Source organism: Maniola hyperantus, chromosome 24, assembly GCF_902806685.2.
Source record: "Maniola hyperantus chromosome 24, iAphHyp1.2, whole genome shotgun sequence".
Classification (NCBI taxonomy): domain Eukaryota; kingdom Metazoa; phylum Arthropoda; class Insecta; order Lepidoptera; family Nymphalidae; genus Maniola; species Maniola hyperantus.
Window position 1 is genome coordinate 1783148 of NC_048559.1, and position 17546 is coordinate 1800693.

A 17546-nucleotide genomic window follows, 5' to 3' on the forward strand; every position below is an offset into this window, starting at 1 on the left:
ATTGACTACTAAACAATGGTAATAATTGTCGTGTTATTCATCGTTACGTCGTGCCATCGCTATCTCATACGCGGTTACACAGTACTTCCATCTACCTATTATTCTATCTACGATTTTACGCGCTGAAATTGGGCGGTCATTTAAAAAAAAATAGTAGAAATTAAACTTAAAGTGTGGCAGCCTAAAAATCCAATCTACTGTAGTACCGGATTACAGTCTGTGGTATCATACCGACGTACCAACCAAAGAGTATGTAATCACTTGTCGTGCTTGTACCATACGTAGCCGTACTACTATTTACTTGTCTTCTGACTTCTTGTCGTCATTTGTAGCAAGCATTTGTGGCATTTGTAGATTTGTAGCGTTTCGCCACCCCGTCGCCGTCGTCAATAACTACGATCTCAGGGCGTGTTCTACATTTCAAAATTGAAATAAACTCTGCATTTAATCTCGCTAATATAAGATACGCAGACGTTATTATCAATTTGCGAGTGATAGAACTGAAATGCGAGTTTCATGAACCCGTCACACGCCCTTTGGAGATCGTGAACTTTTGAGTGAACTTGTGTCTTGTGAGTTGTGTTTCGTGCGTCTATTTTTTCGTGTAACTATAGTTTATAGTAGTGGCGTCTGTTCATTTGCGTAGTGTTTGTTACCCAGTGTCATTTAGATGGTGTGCAGTGTTGAGTTTAGTGTAAGATTTCTCGTAGTACATTGATGGGCCGTACGCACGTTGTTACGGCGGCAGAGAGGCCGCATCGGCGGGTCACAGCTTCTCGGAGAGTTCAAATTAAAATCCGTCAACCTGGAACTGATGGAATTAGAAAATATCGTGGCCAACACTGTCTACTTGAAAGCCAGAGAGGGTATGATCGATCATTTGCAATTTAAATTTTTCGTATCGCGAATTTATGATAATGGGAATAATTCTATATTCAAAACTGGATACTATATTCAAATTTCGAAAATGGTTGGCACTTGGCAGTTGTGCCTGGTCGTGCGTAGAACTTGTTTTGGTGTAAACATTCATTGACCTTTTTATCTTATCAAAAAGTGTTCATAATATTTAAATTTTTATAAAATACAGGGATGATCTGTCTAATATCGTAGCTCAGGAATTTACGCCAGTGGTACGGGAAGAGTACCCGTTGTTTATTCCGCGCAACAGCGGCCAAGGTGCAGATAGCCCTAATGGTTGCCAACCTACGATAGGAGACAGCATAAGAAGGAGAACAATCTGTCTAAAAGCATCATTTGTTATAATTCTACTTCATTCATCATCATCAACCGATAGACTTCCACTGCTGGACATAGGTCTATTGTAGGGACTTCCACACGCCACGGTCTTGCGCCGCCTGAATCCAGTGGCTCCCTGCGACTCGTCTGATGTTGTCCACCTAGTGGGTGGGTATAACAAAGCTGCGTCTTCGGGTGCGAGGTCGCCATTCCAGCACCTTGAGACTCCAACGTCTATCGGTTTTACGAACTATGAGCCCTGCCCATTGCCACTTCAGCTTCGCAACCCGTTGAGCTGTCAGTTACTCTAGTTCTCCTACAGATCTCCTCATTTCTGATTTGATCACGTAGAGAAACTCCAAGCATAGCTCTATGTTTACTAAGTTGCATTTCCTTACTATGTACTCCTTATCTTTCTGATGTTGGTGCTTATGTAAGACACTTAAGATAAAAATGTAACTATGTATTTGATAAGTTCAATATCCTGACTCTGACAAATCATCATTTCATGCTTTTATAAAGAATCAAAGTACTGCTTCATCATCATCATCATCATCATCATGATCAACCCATCGCCGGCTCACTACAGAGCACGGGTCTCCTCTCAGAGTGAGAAGGGTTTTGGCCATAGTCTACCACACTGGCCAAGTGCGGATTGGCAGACTTCACACACCTTTGAGAACATTATGGAGAACTCTCAGGCATGCAGGTTTCCTCACGATGTTTTCCTACACCGTTAAAGCAAGTGATATTTTAATTACTTAAAAACGCACATAACTCTGAAAAGTTAGAGGTGCGTGCCCGGGATCGATCCCCGACCTCCGATTGGAAGGCGGACGTCCTAACCACTAGGTTACCACAGCTTTTTTACCGCTTACGTACTGCTGCTTAAGTATAGACTGCTTACTGTATACCTAATAGCGTCAATTCTGACGTTTTTCTTTTTTAGGGTTCCGTACCTCAAAAGGAAAAACGGAACCCTTATAGGATCACTTTGTTGTCTGTCTGTCTGTCGGTCTGTCAAGAAACCTACAGGGTACTTCCCGTAGACCTAGAATCATGAAATTTGGCAGGTAGGTAGGTCTTATAGCAGACATTCGGGGAAAAATCTAAAAACCGTGAATTTGTGGTTACATCATCACGCAAAAAAAATTGAATTGTGGTCATTAACAAATATTGCTATTTTCAACTTTCAAAGTAAGATTACTATACTAAGTGGTGTATCATATGATAGGGCTTTACTTGTACATTCTAATACAGATTTTTATTTATTTTTAGGCATAATAGTTTTTGATTTATCCTGCAAAATGTCGATAAAATACGATTGTAGTACGGAACCCTCAGTGCGCGAGTCTGACTCGCACTTGGCCGGTTTTTCTGTTGCTTAGTTGCCAGCAGAATCAGAAATATTTAGATTAGCTTATCAGCTCACAAATTAAATTATCTGTTGTTGCCAGTTAGTGAGGTTATTTGTGCACATTATGGATGCAAAATCACTTCAATTTCAATACGTTTAATACCTATACAATGTACTGATTCTGAGCCCAACCTAATTTTAGAGTATTCGCATGCTCTTACTAATGTAATATGAAAAGGACAGACACAGTTTGACAGTTTTAAATTTAATTTTTAGATGTTAAAACCCGTGATTTTAGCGCGCAGTCGCGAACCTAATGTTTAAATTAATTGTATTGTGCACTAAAATTTAGAGTCTTTAAATGTGAAAGTCATGTTCCGTTCCTTTTTTAGCATTAGTAAAAAAGAAAAGGATGCAGATACTCTAAATTTAGTTTAGAGAAAGACAACGGAATCTATATTATGTTAAAATCAAGTACCCTTATTATAAATGCGAAAGTGTGTTTATTTGTTGGTTTATTGGTTTGTTGGTTTGTCCTTCAATCACGTCGCAACGGAGCAACGGATCGACGTGGTTTTTTGCATGGGTAGGTATAGTCAAAGACCTGGAGAATGACATAGGCTACTTTTTACTCTAGAAAATCAACGAGTTCCCACGGGATTTTTAAAAACCTAATTCCACGCGGACGAAGTCGTGGGCATCCACCGACTGATCACCAACACCCAGCTCAAACTACTGGACGGATCTGGCTGAAATTTGGCATGCAGTAAGCTATAATGACGTAGGCATCCGCTAAGAAAGGATTTTTAAAAATTCAACCAACCACTAAGGAGGTGAAATAGGGGTTTGAAATGTGTGTAGTGCTCGCGGACGAAGTCGCGGGCATCCGCTAGTAATAGACATGTTGGTTTGAACCCAGGACCTCATAATCTACCGCTAGCCACTACTGTGTTACTGACTGTACCAACGAGGCACTTATTATTCTGAACACTATGGCGGCACCCTATTTAGTGTACTCGTAAAACTAGTTTAAAACTGTACCGTGTTTGTTTACATTATTATCTGTGACGTCACCCATCGCGCCTAAACTAACTAAACTATTATAAACTAATCAACGCGTGCGCACACGTTTCGACGATTTCACTAACGGGGTTATTCATTGAATTCTTTTTATTTTGAACTAGATGATGCCCGCGCCTTCATTCGCGTGGACCACACAAATTACAAACCCCTATTTTACCCCCTAGGAGCCGAATTTTCAAAAATCCTTTCTTCGCGGATCTCTATTGTAATAATAGCTAGGTATCTACATGCCAAATTTCAGCCCAATCCCTCCCAGTAGTTAGAGCTGTGCGATGATTGATCGTCAGTCAGTCAGTCAGCTTTTACATCGACTTGGTCAGCGTGGATTTAGCTGTTTGAAATCCCGTGGGGACTCTTTGATTTTCCGGGATAAAAAGTCTGTGTCTCTCTCCATTATATCCAATGGCATTGCAAAAAACCTGTCCAGTGCGAGTCAGTCTCGCACAAGAAGGGTTCCGTACTTTCGTACAACAAATACACTTTTTTAATTTGTTTGATGTTACCACAAAATCCCGGGTTTCGGATTTTTTCCTTTACTTGTGCATTATGACAATATTGCTACCTACCTGCCGAATTCTATGATTCTAGGTCAACGGGAAGTAGGTACCCTATAGGTTTTGTTACCTTTGGCGAGCCTTGGCAAACACCATAATATATTCATTTGTGTTTATTTTGGAAATTATAAATTCCCAAATTGCCCCTGCCGGGAATCGAACCTTCACCTCCCTGCCGCTCTCCACTGTACCAGGGAGGTGAAGTATACGCTTTATAATATGAGTCGCTTTGCTGCTGTGCCATAAAACCTATAAAATGTGGCCAAAGTTAGGTAAAAATAGAGAAATCTCTGTATCAATGCTAAGTTTTGTAAAAATGTCGAAATAGAAAAACAACCTATTGTTAGATTTTTACCACGAGTAAGTAACTTAGTAACTCAACAAAAGGTATTATGATAAAGTGTTTTTCGCAACTAAATAACTAAGTAAACGTAAATATATGTATGTGTCCAATTTCGTCAATAAGTAAATACATATCTCATCATACAGGAGACTGGGCCAGGAGGCTAAATACCTTAGGTACTAGGATAGGTGTTAATATTTTTAAAAAGGCGTACCTAACTAGCTTTGTTACTTCTACCAAAAAATACAAACTACGTAAAAAAGCGTGAGAACTCTTTGATTCTCCTGAATATAAAGTAGCCGACCTATAGTACGCGACAGGTCGAGATGGCAATGGGGGTGAGGACGCCTCGCACACCCGCACAGTCTCCGCACTAACCCGGTGAGGGATAGCGCGGATAATTAAATTTTTCGACACTCAAGGACCATGAAATTTAAATATCAGGGGGTATTCTGGAAAAAAAATAACTTAACCTTGCAAAAAATCGCGTTGATCCGTTGCTCCATTGTGACGTGATTGAAGGACTAACCAATTAACCAACAAATGAACATACATAATATTTGTAATATTTGAATTTTAAAGTAGTGATAGATGACCATATAGACAAGCGCGCTCCACCTTAGGCTGCATCATCACTTGCCACGTCTGATTGCAGCCAAGCGCTAGTCTATAAATAAATAAAAAAACCATCTTATAGGCTTGCACTGGCTTGCACTTACCTGATAGAATAAAGAAAACAGTGTGATTTGATGCGGTTGGACACTTATGGAACTTTAATTACTGCATTAAGGCCTTATATGGCTCTAAAATGTTATTTACACTCCGCCCGTGTCGCCCACTAAAGTCTCAATACCCATAAAGGTGCTTTCACACGCAACTGAAGAAGTTCGTTGCGACAAAATATCCGCTGTTCAAAGACCAAAGCGCGTAGGACCGCGGCCAGAGGGGAGTTGAGCAGGCGTAAACGCAAAATCCGCGGAGTGTTTTTTTTTTAAAAGAATATTAGCCATATTAAATGACTAATATTCCCCTTTCCTCTCCAATAATTAAGCGTCAGGCTTGTGCTAGGAGTAGGTACGACAATAGTGCAACGGGCGGGATTTGAACCGTCGACCTTTCGGTTTTCAGTCCACTCCTATACCGGTTGAGCTGCTGGCCGCGATTCTCTAGTCTCTCTCTAAACTAAATTTAAAATATCTGCATCCTTTTCTTTTTACTAATGCTAAAAAAGGAACGGAACATGACTTTCACATTTAAAGACTCTAAATTTTAGTGCACAATACAAATTTAAACAGTAGGTTCGCGAGTGCGTGCTAAAATCACGGGTTTTACCATCTAAAAATTAAATTTAGAAATGTCAAACTGCTTCTGTCCTTTTCATATTACAATAGTAAGAAGAGGGTGCGAATACTCTAAAATTAGGTTGTGCATAGAATCGGTGCCATTGAGGCTCTAAATTACGTATCTCGCGACAGGCGTAAATCTCGCGATCATTGCTGTCAAACGTCACACGGAACAGCGGCTACAGAGAGACAGCAATAGCCACAAACCAAAATAAGAAGAAGTAGAAGAGAGACAGCAAATGAACTGTCGCATTGCTACTGCTGTGTATGTGTAAACACCTCCATTCAAATATTATACAAACCATGACGCTGTAAATTGCACGACTATTTATCGCCACGATAGAGTGGGAACGCGCCCTTACGCCTACGGACACGTCCCATGGTCTGTTTGCGCCTTAGCCTGTCTGTTACGACACTTAGCAAATATCTTCATGTCACTCGACGTGTCGTGTGAAACGCCCTAATTGGATTGAGCTTTTAATTGCGATCTAGTCAGTACTGCACGATCCAGTTTATATTGAGATTTATTTCAATTATAAATCGCCTGCCATTGCGCAATCGGTCGCCTTGCGTCAAATATCGTTTGAAAATCAGTTTAGACAGGCTCTACTAAAACCGGCCAAGTGCGAGTCAGGCTCACGCAACGAGGGTTCCGTACTATAGTCGTATTATTCGACAATTTGAACGATAATTCAAAGACAAACAGACAGACAGACAGACAACAAAGTGATCCTATAAGGGTTCCGTTTTTCCTTTTGAGGTACGGAACCCTAAAAACCGGCCAAGTGCGAGCCAGACTAGCTCACCGAGGGTTCCGTACTACAATCGTATTTTTTCAACATTTTGCACGACAAATCAAAATCTATTAAATGCATAAATAAAAGTAAATAAAAATCTGTTTTAGAATCCACAAATAAAGACCTTTTATATGATACTCGACTTGATATAGTTATCTTACTTTGAAAATTGAAAATACTAATTATTTGTTCATGAACACATTAATTTTTTTTGTAACTACCTACAAATTCACGATTTTCAGATTTTTCCCCTAATGTCTGCTATAAGACCTACCCTACCTGCCAAACATGATTCTATAGTCCGCGGCACGTTGAGTTGGCAACCGGGGTATGACTTATGAGGCGGGGAACGTCCCGGGCACCCGCAAGTCACCCGCGCTTGCTCGCACCAGGTTAGCGTGGGGGCTGTGCGGGCGTGCGGGGCGTTCGCTATCCGACTACCATCTCGACTTGTTGCGTACTATAGGTCAACGGGACCCTGTACACAACAAAGTGTTCCTATAAGGGTTAATTTTTTCCCCTTTTGAAGTCATCATGATCATCATCATGATCAACCCATCGCCGGCTCACTACAGAGAACGGGTCTCCTCTCAGACCGAGAAGGGTTATGGCCATAGTCTACCACGCTGGCCATGTGCGGATTGGTAGACTTCACACACCTTTGAGAACATTATGGAGAACTCTCAGGCATGCAGGTTTCCTCACGATGTTTTCCTTCACCGGTAAAGCAAGTGATATTTAATTAATAATTAAAACGCACATAACTCCGAAAAGTTAGAGGTGCTTACCTAAGTTACCGGGATCGAACCCCCGACCTCCGATTAGAAGACGGACGTCCTAACCACTAGGCTATCACAGCTTACATTTTGAAGTACTTAATAGTAATTGAATTTTCAAAAATCCATTCTTAGTTTTTTTTACCTTTACAATTCTGAAGAAATAAAATCTACGATTTGTTTAACACTTAATCCAGCGAAGGAAAAATATATAAAATTTACAGTTAACGTTAATTATGTTGTCCTCAGGCGGTTCCGATAGCAACAAGGGCAAGAGCAAGAAGTGGCGCAAGATCCTACAGTTCCCTCACATATCGCAATGCTTAGATATAAAAACAAAAATAGGTGAGTACCTACTTGTACATAATAATAATAATGTTCTCCAGAGGGCCTAACATGCGCCCCGCGAGAAAATTTTGTCTACGCAATCTCGTGTTTTTTCATACAAATAAGACGAGTAAATGCGTAGACAAAATTTTCTCGTGGTGCGCATGTTAGGCTAGCTGACCGAATAACAAGGGATGGTTTATGCCAGCACGTGGCGGCTGCGGGCTGCGACACGTTCGAGTAAAACATCACGAACGTTTTATATGAAGCAGTTCATGCTTCACCGTGTGGCATAACTGTTTCATATAAAATGTTCGTTCGCCACGCAACGGAGAGATTAGTGCGGTGCGAATTCGGTCCGAGTTTTATATCTATATTCGTATTTTCACGGATTCGGATCGGATGAGTGCGTAACCGCTCTTAGAGTGCTAACTTCACCCATTATTATGTTAGTTACCAGCATTGAAGTTAGCACAAGGTGTCAAGCATTTGCATAGGGCCATATGGTCAGTGGCGTGCACAGGGTTTGAGGCCAGGGTAGGCACTAGTTAAGTAAGAGCCTGTTTACTGGCAGGTCATTATGAAAAATATACATTGAGCTATTCAACTGGGGTAAGCAGTGCATTTATGCCTCTATGACCTGCACGCCACTGCATATGGTTTACCAAGAGAAGTGTATTCGGAGCGCCCTCCATACGAACGAAGTTTGATTTTAATTTGAATGGAAATTTTGTTGATACACTACAACTTTAATTCCGATACAAGTTAGCGCTTGACTGCAATTTCACCTGGTGGTAAGTGATGATACAGTCTAAGATGGAAGCGGGCTAACCTGGAAGGAGTATGGCATTTCTTATTAAACCTATATACCTTTGGTTTCTACACGGCATCGTACCGGAACGCTAAATCGCTTGGCGGCACGGCTTTGCTGGTAGGGTGGTAACTAGCCACGGCCGAAGCCTCCCACCAGACAAGACCAGACATTTAGAAACTATGAAATTCCAAGGCCCTGCCGGGAATCGAACCCGAGACTTCCCACTAATAAGACCCAATAAGACTTCGTCCGCGTGGATTTAGTTTTTTAAAAATCATGTGGGAACTCAACAATTTTCCGGGATAAAAAGTAGCTTATGTCCTCCGGGATGTAAGCTGTCTCTGTACCAAATTTCGTCAAAATCGGTTGAACGGTTGAGCCGTGAAAAGCTAGCAGACAGACAGACAGACACACTTTCGCATTTATAATATTAGTAGATATGGATTAATAGAAGTACTAATATACCTAAGTTATTGCTAATTACTTACTGCATATAAATCAAGTAGGTAAGTACTAAGTATATTATATTTGCATATTTTCCTTAACTCTGAGGAAGCTCCGAGGTATTGCTCAGGGAATATCTATCTACCTCAATGCATATTATTGTTAAAGGAAATAATGTTTGTTACTAAACAATTTATTTTTATTGACTTAGCCTACTCTTAAGGTTGGTTGTTTGGTACCTACTTTACTACAATAATTAACCGACTTCAAAAAAAGGAGGAGGTTCTCAATTCGCCGGAATCTTTTTTTTTATTTTTTTATGTATGTTCCCCGATTATTCGAAGACGCCTGGACTGATTTTGAAAACTCTTTTTTTGTTTGAAAGGGTATACTTCATAGTTGGTCCCATTTAAATTTGGTGAAGATCTGATGAACATCTTCGAAGATAGATACTGGAACTCCTCAACGGATAAGAGTAAATTGCTCACGACCAGTGTAATAGCTTAGTAACCAGTAGATTTTTAACCAGTCATAGCATAATTCCATGGGGCCACTAAAAATTGTGAAATAAATTTTTTTACAAAAAAAATAAAAACCGACTTCGATACACAAACACTAAAAATTGAAAAATAATTTAATTTATTACCGAATATATTATTATGTATACAAGAGTTAATATAGTTCCATAATAATATTTTTTGGGGTCGGTGCCAATGAGGTGCCATTGTGGAGTCTCATAAAAATATGAAGTCTAGACGATTCGCGCAGCTAAAGCTAATTGGCACCGGCACCAAAAAGTATTATTATGGAACTATATTAACTCTTGTATACATAATATATTCGGTAATAAATTAAATTATTTTTCAATTTTTAGTGTTTGTGTATCGAAGTCGGTTTTTATTTTTTTTGTAATTTTTTTTTTTATAATTTTAATCCTATTCTTATTGTATTCTAAATTGTAACCTTTTATTGTATCTTTAATATTTATCATTTTATTGTAAGTACCTAAAACTGTATTTGCAATACCCTGACAGGGTCTCATGTACTGCTTATATTTAGCTTTAAGCACCCACCATCAATTAATGTAAATGTACATGAAAGCAAATAAATAAATCTTATCTTATCTTACATAATATGCAAACATCTATTAAAATTATCTAGGAACTTAATAAAATAAGACGTGGACACAGACAGTTGGTCTTGTCCACAAGTTCAAAGTCGCTCAGCGTGCTATGGAGCGAGCTATGTTGGGTGTCTCCACGGACTAGAATATTCCCTTATCTGTGGGTGTCTCTCTGAGGGACAAAATCCGCAACGAGGAAATCCGTCAGAGAACCAAAGTGACTGACATAGCTCAACGAATTAGCCAGCTGAAGTGGCAGTGGGCAGGCCACGTCTGCCGCAGAACCGATGTCCGCTAGGGGCAGACGTGTTCTGGAGTGGAGACCGCGTATCAGCAAGCGCAATGTGGGACGACCTCCAACCTGCTGGACTAACGACCTTAAGAAGGTAGTGGGAAGTAAGTGGATGAGGAAGGCAGAGGATCGTGTGTAGTGGCGCGCTCTAGGGAAGGCCTATGTCCAGCAGTGGACACAAACAAGCTCATTGATTGATTTACTTAATAAAATATAGTTACATATCTTCAAGTTTTTTCGAAGCTGTTATAGCCTCCTTTCGGGAGGTAGAGTGTTCGATCCCAGGCACTTTCCGGAGTTATATGCGTTTTAAGCAATTTATACTTCCATACTAATATTAGAAATGTGAAAGTGTGCGTCCGTCTGTCTGCTAGCCTTTCACGGCCCATCTGTTCAACCGATTTTGACGAAATTTGTTACAGCGATAGCTTTTCGATCCCGGGGAACGATAAAGGCTACTTTTTATACCGGAAAACCCGAATTCCCACGGGATTTTTAAAAACCTAAGTCCACGCGGACGAAGTCGCGGGCATCCTCTAGTTTGATATTATCGTCGATTCACGGTCAAACCGAGAGTTCCCTCACTGTGGTTCACTCTGGTATATAAGCACAAGTTTTGGTAAACAAAATTCACTCAGTCTCCAGAGTTTGCGTTGATGCTCAATTTGTATGCCGAACTAAAGGTTCTAATATTATATTCTGTAGGGCGCGAGGAAATCACATCATTTATATTCCCTTAGGGCGGGCGGGAAAATTATATGATATTGTTTATGCTAACTGTAGCCTGTTAGGTCTAGAAGTTTGATAACACGGTGCAACATCGCATCGTGTTATCAAATACATCGCATTTTGCCGAAAATGCGCTGATCTTTAGGCTGAGATCTATTGAGCGCACTTTGACTTTGCTCAGACTTAAGATTGCGTTAAAACGAGACGAGATTTGAAACGCCAGACAGAACGTGAAAGATATACGTCTTGTTTTAACTCTGTCTTAAGTCTAAGCAAAGTCAGAGTGCGCTCTATAGATCTCAGCCTCAGTAATAGGGTCCCGTTGGCAGCCTTTGGGTACGGAACAAAAAACTCAGCGATGAAAGTCGATTATGCAGTTAGCTTTTAGGAAGCGTTTCAGGCCAAAACTAATAGAACGTTATCCCCTGTTTACTATTTAAAGGATCGCTCCGTCTCTGTCCCTCCCCTCGCGGAGAAAAAGGATAAATAAACATCGGATTCCAAAAGCGTACCGCAATGAATCACGGAGATCTAACGACACGTCTTGTTATGGCAACTGTGGGGGATTGTTACGGACAGACTTAAAAAATTCTAATATTGCTGGAAATAAGCTTTTTTGTTTCTGGCTTACTGGCTCTGGGTTCTGGCCCTTTTGAGTCTAATGAAAGCTCGAAATAAGCGTTCTTGAGTATTTTCAACTGGCTTTATGGCTCTGGGTTTTAGCCTTTTTGAGTCTAATGACAGCTCGAAATAAGCGTCCTCCAGAGTTTTTTAAAACTGGCTTTACGGCTCTGGCTTCTAGCCTTTTTGAGCCTAGTGAAAGCCCGAAATAAGCGTACTCAAGTGTTTTTTAAATGGCTTTACGGCTCTGGGCGCTAGCCTTTTTGAGCCTAATGAAAGCTAGAAATAAGCGTTCTTGAGTGAAAGCAGAAGTGGTGATAGCCAAGTGGTTAAGACACGTGCTTTAATGGTAGTTTTGTTGTTAGATACGGTTTTTTCCGATTATCCACTCTAAAACAGCCACCCTAGGTTAGAGCTGCCATAATTGCTGAAAGGACGACCGGCAGTGGCGTGCAGCTCTTAGCGGCATACAAGCACTGCTTACCCAAGAAATAGTTACCCTAGTTGAAATAGCTTAATGCTCAATGTAAGTAGGTACCTTCCTAAACTACTGCTTACCCTGGCTTTGAACCCTGTGCACGCCACTGACGACCGGGACATCCATCCATATGCATACTGATTCTGTAAATTTCGAAAGTGTCAGTCTGTCCGTCTGCACTTAGAAACGGCTTTTTATCCCGGAATATTAAAGAGTTCCCACATGATTTTTAAAATAGTTAAATCCATGTGGACAAAGTTGCTACGGGATTTCTGAAAACTTAAATCTATGCGGTCAAGATTGCGAGCAGGCATTAACCAATACAGAATAAAACGCGAGCGAAGCGAGCGCGAAATTTTTGATATATAAACAAAAAATTTGTTAATTCAAGAACTAGTATATCCATTTCTAAAATAATTTCTTTTGTCTTTTGGATTTCGGAGCCTCCCTGCCAAACCGGGACAACTAACGTACTGACCGGGACGCTGGGACACAACGCTTCAGACCGGGACTTGTCCCGGTGTACCGAGACGTAAATGGCAGCCCTACCCTAGGTTGTATACTCGAAAACGTGAGTTTGTTTATCCATCCTCACGTTTCCGAGAGTACCCTTCGAGGGGGGTTAGGATGCTCCTAAATCGAAAGAGCCATTCCTAGTATCAATATCTAAATATATAAAAGGAAAAGGTGACTGACTGACTGACTGATCTATCAACGCACAGCTCAAACTACTGGACGGATCGGGCTGAAATTTGACATGCAGATAGCTATTATGACGTAGGCATCCGCTAAGAAAGGATTTTTGAAAATTCGAACCCTAAGGGGGTTAAATAAGGGTTTGAAATTTGTGTAGTCCACGCGAACGAAGTCGCGAGCATAAGCTAGTCTTCTGATATGGTTGCTTAGTGGATGAAATAACTATAAATAAAACTCATAAACAAAGTCGTAAGTGACCGGATAGCTATGAGATGGAGTCATTATACAATTTACTACTTGAGATTATTCGCGACCGCCTCTATGATACTGTTGCAGACTTAGGCGAATGACATTGTAGCTGCCCAACTAGGTTTAGGCTGATGTCTATACTCTATCCACGGAGAGAAGTTAGTATAGGGCTCTCTCTGTTACGTAATCTAAATATACAAAAAGAAAAAGGTGACTGACTGACTGACTGATCTATCAACGCACAGCTCAAACTACTGGACGGATCGGGCTGAGGCACGCAAATAGCTATTATGACGTTGGCATCCGCTAAGAAAGGATTTTTGAAAATTTATCCCCTAAGGGGGTGAAATAGGGGTTTGAAATTTGTGTAGTCCACGCGGACGAAGTCGCGAGCATGAGCTATTAGTTCGATAAAACTCGTTTATTAGGGAAGTATAGTGGAGAGTGACATAGGCTACTTTTTATCCCAAAAAATCAAGGAATTCTCATGGGATTTTTAAAAACCTAAATAAACGCGGACGAAGTCGCAGGCATCAGTTAGTTAGATATATAACTCGAAATATACAGCAGGCGGCGCAAGACCGTGGCGTGTGGAAGTCCCCACAAGAGACCTATGTCCAGCAGTGGACGTCTATCGGTTGATGATGATGATGATACAGCACTTACTTAATGTAGCCTGTCGGTTTGTAATACATACGTTGTTTGTGCTTATGTTATTGGAAAGCTTCTATGATGTCAATGGGGAAGAATAATTAAATTTTTCGCCCACAGCCCGTGTTGTTAGTGCCGGTGACAAGTAGGGTTGTAACTCGTACTTACTATAAAATAGGTTTTGTATAATATATACAGTCAAAATCTAATTATATATATAAGGAAAAGATGATTGAGACTGACTGACCTAACAACGCACAGGCCAAACTACTGGACGGAACGGGCTGAAATTTGGCATGCAGATAGCTATTATGAGGTAGGCATCCGGTAAAAAAGGATTTTTGAAAATTCAACCTCGAATGGGGTGAAATAGGGGGGTGAAATTTGTGTAATCTACGCAGACAAAGTCGCGAGCATAAGCTAGTCCATACTAAAATATGACAATGATTTAAGCACTCTTATCAAGAGGTTAATTTACCAGACCAGAGGGGAAGCTTCATACTAGCGGCTGGCTGTAGGTTCACTCACTCTAGCGCAGCTCACGCACACCACGACTTGTCACGGACGCTCCGTTTGCCGCCAAACTGGGCGCACGGAGCGTCCGTGATACGTCGTGGTGTGCGTGAGCTAGTGTGAAGCTTCCCCTCTATATCTACTCGTGTGGTTAAACTATTTAGAACCTCGAAAACAGTTGTCAACCCTACTAACAAGTGAGCGTAGAACGTAAAATTGAAAGACACCCACGCGATCGCTTCGCGAAGTTTAATTTTACTTTTATTGATAGCGAAACGGCACACGATAGGTACAGGTAGATATAGCGTGTCTAATTAATATGCGACATGCGGTGACAGCTCTCTTATAGGCCCCGTTTACACTAGCGTTTATTTTGTCGAGTGTCTGTGCTTCGCTGAAATACGCATACCTGATACCTAAGTACACAGCATATTATTATGTTATGTATTAGGCATGTGTCAATATAAAATAGGCACGGGATGTTCGCGCTCCCGATCGGCCCGTGATATCACTGGGGGCCATGCCTGAAAATCAGCGCTGCAGTCGACCGGCTGCAGCAATAAGCTGAGGCAGCGCCCCGTTCGGCCAAGATAGACAGTAAGCTAGTTTTACGAAGTGGGTGCCTGGGTCTTGGGGAACCAGGGAGCATGCACACTGGTCGGCTCCTTGGTTCCCCAGGGACTACGGCACCCTACCTGTTTCTACCTATTTGTAAATTTGGCTGAATAAAAGGTTTTTTATTTATTTATTTATTTATTATCAATGTACAACGAAATTAGAGGCCCAATTGCGGTAGAATGACACCTACGATGTCACAATCGCAATCACCTCTGATTGGTTGACGCTCGCTCACTATTGGCTACAAGTTGCAACAAAAATACTATAAATTCAGCCAATAATAATGATTGATGAAGGTTCTCCTGCGGATCTCCTCATTTCGGATCTTATCCCTCAGGAAAAATCCTTACATAGCCCTCTCCATAGCTCGCTGAGCGACTTTGAATTTGTGAACAAGGCCGTTTGTCAGTGTCCACGTTTCAGCACCATAGGTGAGGACTGACTGTCTACTGTCTAGTATTAAGTATCGTATCTATGGTACTGACCAATACCACTTGATCTCAAAGAATCTGTGCTTTAATACGTTACCGCTCAATCACCAGCACCATACATGTATCTTCACCCATTGCGACATACCAGCTCCATGCATTTGTCACCAACCCTCTCTTACATACCAATTATACCCCTTAACTATATACAAATAAGGTTCGAAATCGCTTAGTGGAACTCGAGACGAGTTCACAAGATCAATTACACTGATCCCATTCGGCGATAAGTGTTAAATATGGGGCATTGAGCTGGAAACAACGTGGCCCCGCCTTTCGAGGGAGGCGAGATGAGAAATATTACCTCCGCCTAATTACCGGACCAGTTGGTCTAAAAAACTTCTTTGTCCAACGGCCTGCACAAACAACTTAGGTGAAATTGAAACTGACAATTGTAATTGCATATTGTAGCCGCTTTAACACACTGGGTGCTGTATGATTGTATCACCGATTTTTTAAATGACCTGCTTATGGGCACTGGGCCAAAAAGTTGTAGGGTTTATCTGACAAGAAATTCTCATTAACTGGCCGTATTTAGAAAATTGGCATTGGGTTTGGCCGTTGACTATTGTTGCCATTGTCTTTAACAAACTTTCTATCCATATCCCACTTCCCTGGCCACCGTGGGGGATGGGATTTATGCTGAAAATTTGTTAAGTAACTTATTAGGTAAAAAATACTAGATGCCGTTGCCTTCGATGTCGTCAGTCGTGGACGAAATTGTATCAGGAGAACGCTACACATCCAAACAGTTTCGGATTATGCTAGACGTGATTTTTTGCATGGGTATAGATAAAGACTTGGAGAGTTATATTATGCTACTTTTTATCCCGGAAAATCAAAGAGTTCCCATGGGATTTTTAAATAACCTGACTGACTGACTGACTGATCTATCAACGCACAGCTCAAACTACTGGACGGATCGGGCTAAGGCATGCAAATAGCTATTATGACGTAGGCATCCGCTAAGAAAGGATTTTTGAAAATTTATCCCCTAAGGGGGTGAAATAGGGGTTTGAAATTTGTGTAGTTCACGCGGACGAAGTCGCGAGCATGAGCTATTAGTTCGATAAAACTCGTTTATTAGGGAAGTATAGTGGAGAGTGACAAAGGCTACTTTTTATCCCGAAACATCAAAGAGTTCTCATGGGATTTTTAAAAGCCTAAATCCACGCGGACGAAGTCGCGGGCATCAGCTAGTCCTGTATATGTCCACTCCTCAGGCGTGTTGGTGATTGTATTTAATATGGGGCACTGAGTCACGCCTGCGCATGTTTTTTTCTTCCAAATGATTTAATGTAATTAGTGTGGACGCGGCCTCATACTTCAGTCTTTGACCTCACACAGGCTTGATTTTCGTGATTTTTTTACAGTGATGACTCAAAATATGACAATTATATTGTTGTTTATCATCATCAACCTATAGATAATCTCTTGTGGAGAATTTCTAAATAATCCTAAATACTTAAGCGTTTAAACTATCGTGAGTAATTTCTATTATACACTAGCTGCCCTGGCGAACTTCGTTCCGCCTAACAGTCGATTCAAATTTTTAAAATTTTTCTCTCCGTAAGAACCATCCTCGTACTTCAAGGAATATTATAAAAAAAATTATAATAAGAATATACTAAAAATTAGCGAAATCGGTTCAGCTGTTCTCGAGATTTGCGATGACCAACACATTTAGTGATTCATTTTTATATTATAGAGATATAATATATCATACCACCTGCTTTCCTCACGTGTTTCGTCGACGAAACACGTGAGGAAAGTACTATATGTAGAGAAGAGCTAGCACGCACGCGGTGCGGCGAGTTGCGGTGCGTTATATAATCCGTAAATTTGAATTTAAATCTATCAAAATCCGGTGCGGAATTAATAGCGCAGTGCGTGCGCTTCTATGTAGTTCTATAGTTCACAGATGTTGCAGAAAAAAAGCGTGCAGAACTCTTTGATTTTCCAGGATAAAAAGAAGCCATGTCACTGTCAAGGTCTATACGGTATACCCATGCCAAAA

General features: G+C 40.9%; 1 protein-coding gene across 2 annotated transcripts in view; it reads left to right on the forward strand.

Annotated features, from left to right (window-relative positions):
- The first annotated feature begins 349 nt into the window (after positions 1 to 349).
- The window catches only part of Gprk2 (G protein-coupled receptor kinase 2), a 56872-nt gene continuing 39675 nt past the window's right edge, over positions 350 to 17546 (forward strand). For both annotated transcript variants that reach the window (XM_069506888.1, XM_034981174.2), the window contains exons 1-2: positions 350 to 866; positions 7739 to 7834. In XM_069506888.1, the coding sequence (XP_069362989.1) occupies positions 815 to 866; positions 7739 to 7834 (148 nt within the window). In that variant the 5' untranslated portion in view covers positions 350 to 814. The remainder of the gene's footprint in view (positions 867 to 7738; positions 7835 to 17546) is intronic.